Genomic DNA, 18,017 nt, shown 5'->3' on the forward strand with positions numbered 1-18,017 from the left:
TGGAGACTGGAGCTGTTCCTATTCGGCCATCTTGCTCCGCCCCCCTGCAAGTAACCTTTAACTGATTTTTGGGTATGGCACATTTGAGTTAGGATCCAATTTTTTCCTTCTAAAATATGAATAGCCAATAGTCTGAAAATCGGTGAATAATCATTCCTTTTCCCATTGATCTGAGTTACTTCACAGATCAAATTCTTAAATCTGTGGGTTTGCTCTCCACTGGGTTTGATCAGTTTCTCTCAATCCCTGTTGTTCTATTATTTCTTCTTCCTTTTTTTTTTTTTGAGACGCAGTCTCGCTGTGTAAGCGGGAGTGCAGTGGCGCCATCTTGGCTCACTGCAAGCTCCACCTCCCGGGTTCACGCCATTCTCCTGCCTCAGCCTCCCGAGTAGCTGGGACTACAGGCGCTCGCCATCATGCCTGGCTAATTTTTGTATTATTTTTAGTAGAGACGGGGTTTCACCGTGTTAGCCAGAATGGTCTTGATCTCCTGACCTCGTGATCCGCCAGCCTCAGCCTCCCAAAGTGCTGGGATTTCAGGCGTGAGCCACCGCGCCCGGCCTTTTTTTTTTTTTTTTTTCCTGAGACACGGTCTTGCTCTGTCACCCAGGCTGAAGTGCAGTGGCATGATCTCAGCTCACTGCAACCTCTACCTCCTGGGTTCAAGTGATTCTCCTACCTCTGCCTCCCAAGTAGCTGGGACTACAGGCGTGTGCCACCTCACCTGGCTAATTTTCATATTTTTAGTAGAGATGGAGTTTCACCATGTTGGTCAGGCTGATCTTGAACTCCTAACCTCAAGTGATCCTCCCGCCTCAGGCTCCCAAAGAGCTAGGATTACAAGTGTGAGCCATCGTGTCCAGCCTATTATATATTACTATGACTCTAAAGGCATCACATCTGGGAGGCAAGTCTAGCACCATGTTCTTCTTTAAAATTTCTGTGATTCTTGGCTTTTTGCTTCCAAGTAAATTTTAAGATCTATTGTCAATTCTTCCCCCTTACCCCCCACACAATCTTACTGGGATTTCAACTAGAGCTACCTCAACTCTATAGATCAAGTTGGGGAAAATTTATGTTATTTTTATAACTTTTTTATAAACCTGATATAATCCTCCACTTAGGTTTTCTTCAATGACTTTCAATATGGTTGCATAACGTTTCCTATAAAGATTCTGTAAATTTATCCATAGATAAATTGTATTATTCATGACTACTAAAATTGTATGCATTTTCCTTTTATTTATCTTGCTTGGGATGTGTCATGCTTTTGGAATTCATTTTGAATCAGAGGGTTCCTGTGTTTTCATATCTAGAAAATCATCAATCATTATCTCTTCAAATACTGTCTCTCCTACATTCTATTATCTCCTCCTTGAGTTCTAACTAAATATTAGTCTGAATATTAGATCATCTCAGGCTATTCTCCAACATTTTAGCTTTTAAAATATTTTCTTATTTGTTTCTTTCCAATGACTTCTAGTAATTTCTTCAGATACATTTTCCAGTAATTAATATTACTGTTTTTAGCTTCTGGTCAAGCTGGAGTGATAGGGACCAGATTTACTCTTCTGCCTGAAATAACTAAAAAGTTGGATGAGATATATGAAACAATGGTTTTCAGAGCACTAGGCATCAGGTAATGATGACCAGTGACCCCTGAGAGACAGGAAACAAATGTGATAATCTTTACATTTGCTCCAACTTATTGCGTGAAAAATTTCCAGACTGTGACACAGGGAAAGGAACCAACATGGAACCCAGTGGTCTGCCCTAAGTTCAGAAGACAGGCATGAGTGTCAAAGAAGGCCAAAGCAGCTAAAGTTTGCAGGACAGGTATTAGAGGAGAGGTGCAAAGAGTGAGAGCTACACAGATCTATAAAGGGTACCCTTTAAGTTTTCGGCTGAGTAGAGCTCAGCATAGAGAATACCCAAGGCCAGGGAAAGAACCACGAACAAACTAGAGAGAACAATACTCAGAGTTCATGCAGGGCCAGGAAAAGTTCCTGTGCCCATCAGTCATTTGGAAACCTCATAATTCATAGGACAACAGGTAGTGTACTCAAAAGGGTTTTATCTCAGTAGTGAAACAAAATTATTCCAAGACTAAACGCTACTTTGATCCCACCTAACAAAGCTTAAAGGCAAGACTGAAAAAGATCAGGCTACTCCCATGTAATTTAACTGCATCCCAGAACAAACCTCAAGAGTATTTCATAGTAATACAAACCATCTAGAAACACACATCACAATGTCTGGCATCCAATCTAAAATTAAATTACCAGGCACACAAAGATACAGGAAAATATAAACCATGATGAGGTGACACTTCAACCAACTCAGATGACAGAATTAGAAGGCAAATAAATTAAGACAGTGAAGGCATAGTAATAGAAGCTAGCCAAAACAAAACACATCAAAGGTTGACAAACTATTGGGTACTATGCTCACTACCTGGGTGATGGGATCAACTGTACCCCAAATCTCAGCATCACATAGTATACCCATATAACAAACTGTACATGTACCCCTGAATCTAAAATAAAAGTTGAAATTATAAAAACAAAAACATACCAAATTGTTAAAAATCCTATCTCTAGAGAGAGTAATAAGGGATGGAAGTGAATTTCTCTTTTTACTCTATGTTGGTATATATAATTTTTTTTTTCTTATTTTGGAGACAGGGTCTTGCTCTGTCACCCAGACTGGAGTGCAGTGGTGTGATCACAGCTCACTGCAGCCTTGAACTCCTAGGTTCCAGTGATCCTCTTACTTCAGCCTCCCAAGTAGCTGGGACCACAGATGCCTGCCACCATGCCTGGCCAATTTGTAAATTTTTTGTAGAGTTGGGGTATCACTATCTTACCCAGGCTGGTCTCAAAATCCTGGGCTCAACTGATCCACCTGCCTCACCTTGGCCTCCCAAAGTGCTGGGATTATAGGCATGAGCCACTATGCCTGGCCTATATGATTTTTTTTATAACAGCAAAATAGCAATAATCATAGCTAATACCTACTAAGAGCTTACAATATGCCGGGCATGCTTCTAAGTTCTTTATATGCATTAACTCATTTAATTTTCACAAAAACCCTAATGAGTAAGTACTAGTACTATTCTTATTTTACAAATAAAGAAATCAGGGAACAGAAAGGTCAAGCAACTTGCCTGCAGGTAATAGGAGGCAAAGATGGATCTGAACCCAAGTAATCAGCCTTCAGAGTACACACTCATAACTGCTGTTATACAGCTTTTCTAGTATACTATTGTGTGATTTTTTTTAAGGAGTTGTAGTCTTGCTCTGTCGCCCAGGCTGGAGTGCAGTGTCGTCATCATGGCTCACTGCAGCCTCTAACTCTTGGGGTCCAGTGATCCTCCCACCTCAGCCACCCAAGTAGCTGGGACTACAGGTGCACACCACCATGTCCAGCTATTGTATTGTATAAAACAGTGTATTAGGCCAGGCGTGGTGGCTCACGCTGTAATCCCAGCACTTTGGGAGGCCAAGATGGGCAGATCACAATGTCGGGTCAGGAGTTCGAGACCAGCCTGGCCAACATGGTGAAACCCCATCTCTACTAAAAATACAAAAAAAATTAGCTGGGCATGGTAGCACGCAACTGTAGTCCCAGCTACTCAGGAGGCTGAGGCAGGAAAATTGCTTGAAGCCGGGAGGTGGAGGTTGCAGTGAGCTGGATTGCGCCACTGCACTCCAACTGGGACAACAGAGAGAGACTCCATCTCAAAAAATAAATAAAAATTAAAATTAAATTAAAAAATAGTGTATTAAAACTACAACTGACATAGTTATTCATATAACAAAAGATACCCCCAAATCCAGTTTGATACATTACCTGATGATTAACACATGTCAAATGTTCAATAGTTTTCTCTAATTCTGATTTTCCAAAAAGACTCATTTCTTCAATATGCTGAAAAAGAATGTTAAAGAAAATGTTCATTTATATCAGATAACAAAACAAAATCACAACAGTAAGCAATGTCAGTCTACAGTTCTATTATATTGTATTTGTGCTTTCATAAAACACAGAAATATTTTAGAAAGAAAATCACCAGACATTTTACAAAAATGATGGTTTGTGGTTTAAAAAAGGCACAACAGGTTCTCATCCTTTACACTCTCTACCTCCATATGTGATTGTAGTGGAAGACACAGATTAGTAACTATTCATTTATAAAGATTTATATAGATTAATCCATAATAGCACAACTATAAAAGGACAAAACTAGCAGGTTAAATAAAAAGCTCAGGAGTATGCCGTCACAAGAGGTGATGTAAGAGAAACAAAATGCCAAGGAAGATAAGATCAGGAAGACACAGGAAACAGAACACTACAAGGCCATGCAAGAGATGCAAGTTTCAATAAGGGGCTGGTCAACAGTATAAACACAGGGACTATTTTTCTGGTTACATTACTTTATCCAATTTACTGCTGCTAAGTCTAGGATAAGAAATATAACTTAATGTTCACTGAGAGTTTTTCTAGCACGGATTCATATTTCCATCCATGTTATTCATTTAAAAAGAAACAGACACATCTGATGTTCAGATTATATATTTGGTTGAGTCACTGTATTGTATGTATTTATTGAATCACTCAACTAGTATTGAATACATACTCTATACCAAGCACCAAGCAAGGTATCAGGAATATAGTAGTGAGTAAAGCAGATAAAGTCTCGACATCATAGATACTGTAGCTTAGTAGAAAAGATAAAACCTAAATAAGAGCTCAAAATAAAATCCATGAATATTCTGCTAGGAAAAGGAACTTTATGCCAAAATATCAAAAGGGAATCTAGATTCTAGGGTTCATTTCCCATTAAATGACATGATGTTTGACCTGGACTTAAAGGATAAATAGGAATTAGCTAGACAAGAAGAGCGGAAGATGTGACGGAATCTTTCAATAGTCTATGTAGAAGGCTGGTGGCAAGAAAAAGTCCATTAAGCATGGAGTCTTGTGAACAGGGGAGATGAGTTTAGGGGGAAAAGGCTAGACCTTGAGGTAGGCAAAGGCCAATCACTGAAGTTCCTCAAAAAGTTAATGGATTTTAAATAGGAAGTGATATGATCAGATTTATATCTTTGAAAGATAACTCTGACTTCAGTGTGAAATACCGATTTAAAAGAGGAAAGACTAGTACAGGGGCCAATAATACAATAATGCAGGTGAGGGAGAACAATGACCAGAACAGGATGGTAGCAGGGGAACAGAAAGAAGTAAACAAATTCAAGAAAAAGTAACATGAGCTCAGAAACCAGATTCCTTGTAACTCATAGCTGGATGAGCTTGGGCAAGTTATTTAAACTCACTGTAACTCAGAGACCTCATCTGTAAGCAGTACCTATTTAAAAAGGCTATTATTACAGGTCAGGCATGGTGGCTCATTTCTATAATTCCAGCACTTTGGCCAAGGTGGACCCCACCTGAGGTCAGGGGTTTGAGACCAGCTAGCCAATATGATGAAACCCTGTCTCTACTAAATCGCTTGAACCTGGGAGGCAGAGGTTGCAGTGAGCGAGACTCCCCCTCAAAAAAAAAAAAAAAAAAAAAAAAAAAAAAGAGGCTATTGTGAAGATTTACTGAGAAAACCCATGTAAAAAGCACTTAATAGAACAGGACCTCTCACATGGGAAGGGCTTAATACATGTTAAATATTTTTCAAGAGATAGCACTGATAGGACTTGGTGATTGAGAGATGAGCTTTCAAGGAGATCTTAGTGACGGATGATGCTTGGATTCGACAACTGGTTAGATAGTGAAATAACGGGAAACACTGGAAAAGGTTTAAGGATTGAGGTAAGTTACTTTTTTAAGTAAAAGATCTGTTGTAAACTCACAAAATCCTGCCTCCTACAACCCAGAAGGATTCTGGTAATACGAATGTTGCTTTTTCCAAGTTTTCAGTACTACTGTATTTAAAAAATCCTATTTTTACATTCTTTGGTGATTTCAAAAGATATGGAAAAGGGGTAAGTAGCTTTTAGCTTGCGCTAAAAGCTGCCATACTGCACAGAAGTTTCCCATTTGGCAATTTTAACACTTATTTTTATAAGAAAACACTTTCTGGAAGGCAGTATTCCAAAAGATTCCAATTAAAAGTATTCTTAAACCGTTATATTTAGGGTGAAACTTTAACTGAACATTGTGACATAAAGACTTGCTTATAATGCTTAAATGTTTTTATTTCTAATTTTAGGTGCTACTTTCAAAGCATTAATTCAATAATATTGATTGCAATTAAACTATGGACTCCATAATATTAGGATTTAGTACTTATGTGCTAATCATTGTTAAGTGCTTTATATGTATTAATAAACTTATATTTTTGGAGATTATAAAAGAAACTATAAAGTACTGACCCTAGATATGGCACCAAATGTACAAGCAACAAAGAAAAAAATAAACTGGACTTCATCCAAATTTAAAAATTTTGTTTTTCAAAGACATCACTGAGAAAGTGAAAAAATGACCCATGGAATGGGGGAAAGTATTTGCAAATCACATATCTAATAAGGGACTGTATTTAGAATATATAAAGAACTCTTACAACTCAATAATAATGAGATAACCCAATTTAAAAATTGGCAAAGAATCTGAATAGACATTTCTCTAAAAAACGATTTAAAAATGGCCAATAAGAATATGAAAAGTTGCTCAACCTCATTAGCTCCAAGGCAATGCAAATCAAAGTCACAATGGAGACTACTTCACACCCACCAGAATGACTATAACACAAAAGGCAGATAGTAATGGTGACAGTGTGGAGAAATTAGAACTTTTATTCACTACTGATGGATATAAAAACAGTTTGGCTTCAATGGTTAAAGACAGACTTACCATATGACCAAGAGTATACCCAAGAGAAATGAAAATATATATCCAGACAAAAAGTTGTATACAAGTTCCTAGCAATACTATGGATAAATCTTGAAAACATTACGCTAATGAGAGAAGTAAGACATTTTAAAATCACATATCAAATGATTCAATTTATATGAAATATCCAGAGTAGGCAGATCCATAGAGACACAGGTGGCTGCCTGTGGCTAAGAGGGGATGGGAGAAATCGGGAGTGACGCTAATGTTCTTCAGAGTTTCTTTTTTTTTTTTTTTTTTATTATACTTTAAGTTCTAGGGTACATGTGCATGACGTTATATCATGTATAACTCCCCAATGCAATCCCTCCCTCCTCCCCCCTCCCCATGATAGGCCCCAGTGTGTGATGTTCCCCTTCCCGAGTCCAAGTGATCTCATTGTTCAGTTCCCACCTATGAGTGAGAACATGCGGTGTTTGGTTTTCTCTTCTTGTGATAGTTTGCTAAGAATGATGGTTTCCAGCTGCATCCATGTCCCTACAAAGGACGCAAACTCATCCTTTTTGATGGCTGCATAGTATTCCATGGTGTATATGTGCCACATTTTCTTAATCCAGTCTGTCACAGATGGACATTTGGGTTGATTCCAAGTCTTTGCTATTGTGAATAGTGCCGCAATAAACAAACGTGTGCATGTGTCTTTGTAGTAGAGTAATTTATAATCCTTGGGTATATACCCAGTAGTGGGATGGCTGGGTCATATGGTACATCTAGTTCTAGATCTTTGAGGAATCGCCATACTGTTTTCCATAATGGTTGAACTAGTTTACAATCCCACCAACAGTGTAAAAGTGTTCCTATTTCTCCACATCCTCTCCAACACCTGTTGTTTCCTGACTTCTTAATGATTGCCATTCTAACTGGTGTGAGATGGTATCTCATTGTGGTTTTGATTTGCATTTCTCTGATGGCAGTGATGATGAGCATTTTTTCATGTGTCTGTTGGCTGTATGGATGTCTTCTTTTGAGAAATGTCTGTTCATATCCTTTCCCCACTTTTTGATGGGGTTGTTTGCTTTTTTCTTGTATATTTGTTTGAGTTCTTGGTAGATTCTGGATATTAGCCCTTTGTCAGATGAGTAGGTTGCAAAAATTTTTTCCCATTCTGTAGGTTGCCTGTTCACTCTGATGGTAGTTTCTTTGGCTGTTCAAAAGCTCTTTAGTTTAATTAGATCCCATGTGTCAATTTTTGCTTTTGCTGCCGTTGCTTTTGGTGTTTTAGACATGAAGTCCTTGCCCATGCCTATGTCCTGAATGGTACTACCTAGATTTTCTTCTAGGGTTTTTATGGTATTAGGTCTAACATTTAAGTCTCTAATCCATCTTGAATTAATTTTCGTATAAGGGGTAAGGAAAGGATCCAGTTTCAGCTTTCTACTTATGGCTAGCCAATTTTCCCAGCACCATTTATTAAATAGGGAATCCTTTCCCCATTTCTTGTTTCTCTCAGGTTTGTCAAAGATCAGATGGCTGTAGATGTGTGGTATTATTTCTGAGGACTCTGTTCTGTTCCATTGGTCTATATCTCTGTTGTGGTACCAGTACCATGCTGTTTTGGTTACTGTAGCCTTGTAGTATAGTTTGAAGTCAGGTAGCGTGACGCCTCCAGCTTTGTCCTTTTGACTTAGGATTGTCTTGGCAATGCGGGCTCTTTTTTGGTTCCATATGAACTTTAAAGCCGTTTTTTCCAATTCTGTGAAGAAAGTCATTGGTAGCTTGATGGGGATGGCATTGAATCTATAAATCACCTTGGGCAGTATGGCCATTTTCACGATATTGATTCTTCCTATCCATGAGCATGGTATGTTCTTCCATTTGTTTGTGTCCTCTTTGATTTCACTGAGCAGTGGTTTGTAGTTCTCCTTGAAGAAGTCCTTTACATCCCTTGTAAGCTGGATTCCTAGGTATTGATTCTCTTTGAAGCAATTGTGAATGGAAGTTCATTCCTGATTTGGCTCTCTGCTTGTCTGTTACTGGTGTATAAGAATGCTTGTGATTTTTGCACATTAATTTTGTATCCTGAGACTTTGCTGAAGTTGCTTATCAGCTTAAGGAGATTTTGGGCTGAGACAATGGGGTTTTCTAAATATACAATCATGTCATCTGCAAACAGGGACAATTTGACTTCTTCTTTTCCTAACTGGATACCCTTGATTCTTTCTCTTGCCTGATTGCCCTAGCCAGAACTTCCAACACTATGTTGAATAGGAGTGGTGAGAGAGGGCATCCCTGTCTTGTGCCAGTTTTCAAAGGGAATTTTTCCAGTTTTTGCCCATTCAGTATGATATTAGCTGTGGGTTTGTCATAAATAGCTCTTATTATTTTGAGGTACGTTCCATCAATACCAAATTTATTGAGCGTTTTTAGCATAAAGGGCTGTTGAATTTTGTCAAAAGCCTTTTCTGCATCTATTGAGATAATCATGTGGTTCTTGTCCTTGGTTCTGTTTATATGCTGGATTACGTTTATTGATTTGCGAATGTTGAACCAGCCTTGCATCCCAGGGATGAAGCCCACTTGATCATGGTGGATAAGCTTTTTGATGTGCTGCTGAATCCGGTTTGCCAGTATTTTATTGAGGATTTTTGCATCGATGTTCATCAGGGATATTGGTCTAAAATTCTCTCTTTTTTGTTGTGTCTCTGCCAGGCTTTGGTATCAGGATGATGTTGGCCTCATAAAAAGAGTTAGGGAGGATTCCCTCTTTTTCTATTGATTGAAATAGTTTCAGAAGGAATGGTACCAACTCCACCTTGTACCTCTGGTAGAATTCAGCTGTGAATCCATCTGGTCCTGGACTTTTTTTGGTGGGTAGGCTATTAATTGTTGCCTCAATTTCAGAGCCTGCTATTGGTCTATTCAGGGATTCAACTTCTTCCTGGTTTAGTCTTGGGAGAGTGTAAGTGTCCAGGAAATTATCCATTTCTTCTAGATTTTCTAGTTGATTTGCGTAGAGGTGTTTATAGTATTCTCTGATGGTAGTTTGTATTTCTGTGGGGTCGGTGGTGATATCCCCTTTATCATTTTTTATTGCATCTATTTGATTCCTCTCTCTTTTCTTCTTTATTAGTCTAGCTAGAGGTCTGTCAATTTTGTTGATCTTTTCAAAAAACCAACTCCTGGATTCATTGATTTTTGGAGGGTTTTTGTGTCTCTATCTCCTTCAGTTCTGCTCTGATCTTAGTTATTTCTTGCCTTCTGCTAGCTTTTGAATGTGTTTGCTCTTGCCTCTCTAGTTCTTTTAATTGTGATGTTAGAGTGTCAATTTTAGATCTCTCCTGCTTTCTCTTGTGGGCATTTAGTGCTATAAATTTCCCTCTACACACTGCTTTAAATGTGTCCCAGAGATTCTGGTATGTTGTATCTTTGTTCTCATTGGTTTCAAAGAACATCTTTATTTCTGCTTTCATTTCGTTATGTACCCAGTAGTCATTCAGGAGCAGGTTGTTCAGTTTCCATGTAGTTGAGCGGTTTGGATTGAGTTTCTTAGTCCTGAGTTCTAGTTTGATTGCACTGTGGTCTGAGAGACAGTTGTTATAATTTCAGTTCTTGTACATTTGCTGAGGAGTGCTTTACTTCCAATTATGTGGTCAATTTTGGAATAAGTGCGATGTGGTGCTGAGAAGAATGTATATTCTGTTGATTTGGGGTGGAGAGTTCTATAGATGTCTATTAGGTCCGCTTGGTGCAGAGATGAGTTCAATTCCTGGATATCCTTGTTAACTTTCTGTCTCGTTGATCTGTCTAATGTTGACAGTGGAGTGTTGAAGTCTCCCATTATTATTGTATGGGAGTCTAAGTCTCTTTGTAGGTCTCTAAGGACTTGCTTTATGAATCTGGGTGCTCCTGTATTGGGTGCATATATATTAGGAGAGTTAGCTCTTCCTGTTGAATTGATCCCTTTAACATTATGTAATGGCCTTCTTTGTCTCTTTTGATCTTTGATGGTTTAAAGTCTGTTTTATCAGAGACTAGGATTGCAACCCCTGCTTTTTTTTGTTCTCCATTGCTTGGTAGATCTTCCTCCATCCCTTTATTTTGAGCCTATGTATGCCTCTGCATGTGAGATGGGTCTCCTGAATACAGCAGACTGATGGGTCTTGACTCTTGATCCAGTTTGCCAGTCTGTGTCTTTTAATTGGAGCATTTAGTCCATTGACATTTAAGGTTAATATGTTATGTGTGAACTTGATCCTGTCATTATGATATTAACTGGTTATTTTGCTCGTTAGTTGATGCAGTTTCTTCCTAGCCTCGATGGTCTTTACATTTTGGCATGTTTTTGCAATGGCTGGTACCGGTTGTTCCTTTCCATGTTAGGGCTTCCTTCAGGGTCTCTTGTAAGGCAGGCCTGGTGGTGACAAAATCTCTAAGCATTTGCTTATCTGTAAAGGATTTTATTTCTCCTTCACTGATGAAGCTTAGTTTGGCTGGATATGAAATTCTCGGTTGAAAATTCTTTTCTTTAAGAACGTTGAATATTGGCCCCCACTCTCTTCTGGCTTGTAGAGTTTCTGCCGAGAGGTCTGCTGTTATTCTGATGGGCTTCCCTTTGTGGGTAACCCGACCTTTCTCTCTGGCTGCCCTTAAGATTTTTTCCTTCATTTCAACTTTGGTGAATCTGGCAATTATGTGTCTTGGAGTTGCTCTTCTGGAGGAGTATCTTTGTGGCGTTCTCTGTATTTCCTGAATTTGAATGTTGGCCTGCCCTACTAGGTTGGGGAAGTTCTCCTGGATGATATCCTGAAGAGTGTTTTCCAACTTGGTTCCATCTTCCCCCTCACTTTCAGGCACCCCAATCAGACGTAGATTTGGTCTTTTGACATAATCCCATACTTCTTGCAGGCTTTGTTCATTTCTTTTTCTTCTTTTTTCTTTTGGTTTCTCTTCTCGCTTCATTCATTCATTTGATCCTCAATCGCTGATACTCTTTCTTCCAGTTGATCGAGTCGGTTACTGAAGCTTGTGCATTTGTCACGTATTTCTCGTGTCATGGTTTTCATCTCTGTCATTTCGTTTATGATCTTCTCTGCATTAATTAATCTAGCTGTCAATTCTTCCACTTTTTTTTCAAGATTTTTAGTTTCTTTGCGCTGGGTACGTAATTCCTCCTTTAGCTCTGAGAGGTTTGATGGACTGAAGCCTTCTTCTCTCATCTCGTCAAAGTCATTCTCTGACCAGCTTTGATCCGTTGCTGGCGATGGGCTGCGCTCCTTTGCAGGGGGAGATGTGCTCTTATTTTTTGAATTTCCAGCTTTTCTGCCCTGCTTCTTCCCCATCTTTGTGGTTTTATCTGTCTCTGGACTTTGATGATGGTGACGTACGGATGGGGTTTTGGTATAGGTGTCCTTCCTGTTTGATAGTTTTCCGTCTGACAGTCAGAAGGACTGTCTGTTGGTCTGTTGGAGATTGCTTGAGGTCCACTCCAGACCCTGTTTGCCTGGGTATCAGCAGCAGAGGTTGCCGAAGATAGAATATTGCTGAACAGCGAGTGTACCTGTCTGATTCTTTCTTTGGAAGTTTCCTCTCAGGGGTGACGCCACCCTGTGAGGTGTGGGGTGTCAGACTGCCCCTAGTGGGGGATGTCTCCCAGCTAGGCTACTCAGGGGTCAGGGACCCACCTGAGCAGGCAGTCTGTCCGTTCTCGGATCTCAACCTCCGCGTTAGGAGATCCACGGCTCTCCCCAAAGCTGTCAGACAGAGTCGTTCGCGTCTGCACCGCCCCCGCTCTTTCCCCTAATGGGCTGCAGCTGTGAGCTGTCCGCAGAGGTAGAGTCTACAGAGACAGGCAGGCTTCCTTGAGCTGCTGTGAGCTCCACCAGTTCGAGCTTCCCAGCGGCTTTGTTTACCTACTTAAGCCTCAGCAATGGCGGGCGCCCCTCCCCCAGCCTCGCTGCTGCCTTGCGGATAGATCGCTGCAGACGGCTGTGTTAGCAGTGAGGGAGGCTCCGTGGGCGTGGGACCCTCCCGGCCAGGTGTGGGATATATTCTCCTGGTGTGCCTGTTTCCTTAAAGCGCAGTATTGGGGTGGGAGTTACTCGATTTTCCAGGTGTTGTGTGTCTCAGTTCCCCTGGCTAGGAAAAGGGATTCCTTTCCCCCTTGCGCTTCCAGGTGAGGCGATGCCTCGCCCTGCTTCAGCTCACGCTGGTCAGGCTGCAGCAGCTGACCAGCACCGATTGTCCGGCACTCCCTAGCGAGATGACCCCAGTACCTCAGTTGAAAACGCAGAAATCACCGGTCTTCTGTGTCGCTCGCGCTGGGAGTTGGAGACTGGAGCTGCTCCTATTCGGCCATCTTGCTCCGCCCCCAGAGTTTCTTTTTGTGGTGATGAAAATGCTCTAAAATTGACTGTGGTGATGGTTACACAAGTCTATGAATACACAGACAGTCCCTGGTTTACATTTTTGACTTTGCTGTGGGTTTATCAGGACGTAACCCCAGTATAAGTTGAGGAGCACGTGGACTTAACAATGGCTTAAGATTTTTCAATGTAAGACTTTACAATGTGTTTACTGGGGTATTAAATGCATTTTTTCCAAGTTACATTGTTTACTTACGATGGGTTTATTGGAATGTAATCCCATTGTAAGTCAAAGAGCATCTATGCTAAAACAAATGAATTGGTATACGTTAAGTGGGTGAATTATACAGTGTGTGAATATCTCCGTAAAGCTGTTACAAAAACAAACAAACAAAGATAATGTCTTCCCATATGAGAAACTTCAGATTAAGTTCAGGGATTGGTGAACTTTCTCTGTAAAAAACAGTAAATACGTTAGGTTTCGTGGGTCATACTACAAAAGAAGCTACAGATAATACAGAAACAAATGAGCAAGGTAATCCAATAACATTTTCTCAACAAGAAAATCTTCTTCTTAATCCATTCTCAGCTCATAGGCCATACATAAACAAAGTGGTCTGGATTTGGCCAATAGTAATTTCACAGGAAAATCCATACAAAGACCTCTTTTTCTCAACAAATTACTTTTCAAAAATGCATCAATCTTCTTACCTCTAATTTTTCTCTTAAAGCTTCCTTTTCTGCCATAATTCTTCTTAAGTCAGATAACGCAAGTTCTTTTTCCTTTTCCACAAGACTAACAATATTATGGGGTGCTGTGGTTTGGGTGGATTCCTTTCTTAGGGCAGATAATTCTTCTTGAGACTTAAAGAATGAAAAGATATAAATTAAAAAGGCACTTGGTAAAAGATATAAATAAAAAATACTTTGGATGTGTTGTCAGTTAAAAAAGGCATACTGAACACATGCTACCTTCACTCTCTTCCCAAATCCCAATAAAATGAGAGTAGAAGGATAATAGTAAGAATAACAGAACGAAAAAGACAAGGGGATTGAGGGAGGTACCAGCCACAAAAGGTGGAAGCTAGACAGCAGACAAGCAGGAATTAACTAGGCAGACCCAAGAAAGCTGCTAGCGATGGGGAAAACCCAGAAGTGGATCAATTTACACTGCAGAATCCCCCCCAGAAAAACTCAGTAAGTGACTCTTTCAACTTGACCTTTAACTTGTATGCCTCCTCCCCTTCTCAAAATAGCAGTAGGATTTCATGGGAGATGGGTATGTGAACAAATTTAGGTAACAGACACCATGCTTTGCTCAGACTTACCTTGCCTTCTAACAACTGAGGCTTTGTTAATGGGGCCAAGCTGAATACCAATTCCCTCTTCCTAGAGTACAGTATTTAGAGACTAAGTCCTAAATAGCCAATATATCCAAATAGTGGGTGCTAACTACTGTTTTGACAGACATTTCCCCACATGTCTGAATTCCAAGCATAAATTTGGCTCAGAGTCAGGCTGAGACCTGTTCCAGGTAGTTTTAGAAAAAGGAGACTATCTCTAACTGATCTGACACATTGATAGGCTAGAAAAGGGAAAGGATAAATATGAAAAAATAAGAGAAATCTGTGTTTTAGAAATAGAATGATCGTAGAAACTACTACTGCTAATTTTAATTATGAAGAAATATCACAGGTCCATATATTATAGTAATGTGAAGGATATATACAGGCTCCATTATAGTTAACTGGTTCTATACAATCTGTTGGCTTAATTACAATAAATTTCTTACTTCTTTATATAAGACACTTAGTTTATCTCTTTCTGCTGTCAGTAATTTAACGTTTGACTGTATATCCTCCATATATTTTTCAAATCTTTCCAGCATACGCTGAAGTTCATCTCTTTCTCTTGTGATCTGATGAATTTCTGAATTGTAATCACCCTGAAACACAATTAAAAAACAAAAGTTATCATGTTATAATCATCACCACATGGTTGTCACAAGAATACTGATGATGAGATTGACTGAAAGATGCTACCAGACAAAAAGAACACAAGTGACTTTAATGTAATTAAGGAACACAGTTTTTTTTTTTTTTTTTGAGACGGAGTCTGGCTCTGTGGCCCAGGCTGGAGTGCAGTGGCCGGATCTCGGCTCACTGCAAGCTCCGCCTCCCGGGTTCACGCCATTCTCCTGCCTCAGCCTCCCGAGTAGCTGGGACTACAGGCACCTGCCACCTCGCCCGGCTAGTTTTTTGTATTTTTTAGTAGAGACGGGGTTTCACCGTGTTAGCCAGGATGGTCTCGATCTCCTGACCTCGTGATCCGCCTGTCTCGGCCTCCCAAAGTGCTGGGATTACAGGCTTGAGCCACCGTGCCCGGCCCAGGAACACAGTTTTAAAAATCTATGATGAGAGCAGATGAGAGCACTGGCAGTATCGGGCAAATTTCCTGGCCTTCAGGTTCCCAGAAGAGACTTAGCTGCCAATGATGGTACTTGATCGGATCCCATGAGATGCTTCAACTTTTATTCTCCCAAAGTTGTTTATATTAGTGGTACTTAAAGTGTAATCCCCAGACCAGAAACATTAGCAGTATCTAAAAGCTTGTTAGATATGCAAATTTTGGAGTTTGAAGCCCAACCCAGACCTACTCAGTCAAGAAACTTTGGGGTAGGGCCAAGTAACTGTATTTTATCAAGGCCTCTAAGTGATTCTGATGCCTGGTAATTTTTTAGAGCCACTAGTTAGTTTATCTTCTCCAGAGAAGGGGCCAGCAGGGTATTTGTGTGCCTGCTCACCCAGTACAGGTAACTGTAACAGCCTAACACGTTCCTCAGTGTTTTCTATGATTGAATCTAAGATCAATACGCCAGGCATACAAACCCCCAACTGTCTCAGCTTCAGACCTACAGGAGGTCTTTTTATACAGTCAAATGAATGCAAATATTTCTACCAGGCAGTATATATTAAGAATATTCACTGAATAAGCAACTACTACCAACATTTCTACAATTTAGTACAATTTAAAAGATGCCTACAATTCAGTACAATTCAAAAGATTCACTGTCTTCATCACTATGGTAGAAAATAAAGATGAGAGCACTCTGATTCTCCCCATGCACATGTAAATGAATTTGTATGCCCTTTTCCTATTAAAAAAAAAAAAGAAACATAATAAATGTAGACTTGGGATCTATGGTATCTTAATGTTACCAGTACTAAATGCAGAAGTGTCAAGAAGGGATAATTTGATAATATGATACACTGAAAAGAGTCCTGGCCTATATTATTCAACATCTGTTGTGCCAATACCACATACAATGTAGATTTGGTAAATGATAGATATTTGTGAGGTACCTCTCACCTGCACTTGGAAATAATTAATCTCTTGGTTAAATAAGCAAAACCAAGGCATGATGGATGGGATTAGTTATCTGCACACTTTAAAGGATAAGACGTTTTATAGTACAAAAGCAGATTAGTGTTTTGGGACTTAACCAATGTAACTATAAAAGAAGCTATGTAACCTAACCATATCTAAATTTAAGAAATCTGGGCCAGGTGTGGTGGTTCACATTTGTAATCCTAGCACTCTGGGAGGCCAAGGCAGGAGGACTGTTTGAGGCCAGGAGTTCATGACCAGCCCGGACAAAAGAGCAAGACCCTGCCTCTGCAAAACATTAAAAAAGTAGCCAGGCATAGTGGCGCACACTTGTAGTCCTAGCTACTTGGGAGGCTGAGGGAAGAGGATTACTTCTGTCCAGGAGTTCAAGGTTACAGTGAGCTATGATTGCACTACTGCACTCCAGCCTGAGGGACAGAGTGAGACTTTCTCTCAAAAAAAAACAAAATAATCTTCCAGAAAGAGGCAGTCTGTACAGAGTCTAGAAAAGGAGAGCTCAATAAATAAAGATTTGACAATCTATTTTTATTACTATTTAGGTATCAGCTTAAATGTCACTTTCTCCAAGGAATTCTTTCAGATTCTTCAATCTAATTTGGATCTCCTCTATATACTCTTAAAGTATTTTGAACTTTTTCTGTACTTTCTTCATAAACACATTATAAATGAGGTTATAAGGTTATTTACATGATTGTGCGTTTAATGTGTATCTATCTGTACTACTAAAATGTAAGCTCTATGAGGGCCACAGTAGGAACCTGGTCTTTTTCATTATGTCTTCAGTGTCTAGTATGGTACCCAGTAAAACATGAGTTCCCTGAACATTTACTGACTGACTTCCCTAAGCAGAAACTCTCCTCTTCTTTAAATATATCTGGTGTACATATTTGTTAGTGTTAATGTATAATTGTGAATAACGCCCTTTCACTACTCCATTGTCCCCTAAACACACACATGCACATGCACACACATGCGCAATGCTGAAGGCTGTAAGGGCAAGAACTGTGTTCTTCATCTCTGTATTCTATGCCTCATTCAGAGCAGGCACTCAGTATTTATTTTCTGAAGTGATCCTAACTTTCTACCCGAACTCATTTGCTTTGAACCAGCAAACAATAAGGAAATAAACCATTCACCGGTAACTAGGTGTTATGCTGGGTCCTTATACAAATTATTTCATGATCAGTTAATGAGCTATTGTGTTGAATGGTGACCGGTTAATAATAATGTATTGTATACTTCAAAATTGCTAAAAGAATAGATTAACATAATCACCACAAAAAAGTAATAAATTGGTGAGGAAACAGACATGTTAATTGGTTTGACTGAATCTTTCTATAATGTATACATAGATCAAAACATCCAACTATACTCTATAAATGTACATATTATTTGTCAATTAAA

The 18,017-nt window shown here is 39.6% G+C and overlaps 1 protein-coding gene across 3 annotated transcripts in view; it reads right to left on the reverse strand.

Annotated features, from left to right (window-relative positions):
• Nucleotides 1–18,017, reverse strand: part of CEP135 (centrosomal protein 135) — a 101,471-nt gene that overhangs the window by 49,980 nt on the left and 33,474 nt on the right. For all 3 annotated transcript variants that reach the window (XM_033214616.1, XM_033214615.1, XM_033214617.1), the window contains 3 exons: nucleotides 14,998–15,150; nucleotides 13,917–14,069; nucleotides 3,853–3,930 (listed from right to left, as the gene is read on the reverse strand). In XM_033214616.1, the coding sequence (XP_033070507.1) occupies nucleotides 3,853–3,930; nucleotides 13,917–14,069; nucleotides 14,998–15,150 (384 nt within the window). The remainder of the gene's footprint in view (nucleotides 1–3,852; nucleotides 3,931–13,916; nucleotides 14,070–14,997; nucleotides 15,151–18,017) is intronic.

This window comes from Trachypithecus francoisi, unplaced genomic scaffold, assembly GCF_009764315.1.
Source record: "Trachypithecus francoisi isolate TF-2019V2 unplaced genomic scaffold, Tfra_2.0 Lachesis_group1, whole genome shotgun sequence".
NCBI lineage: Eukaryota > Metazoa > Chordata > Mammalia > Primates > Cercopithecidae > Trachypithecus > Trachypithecus francoisi.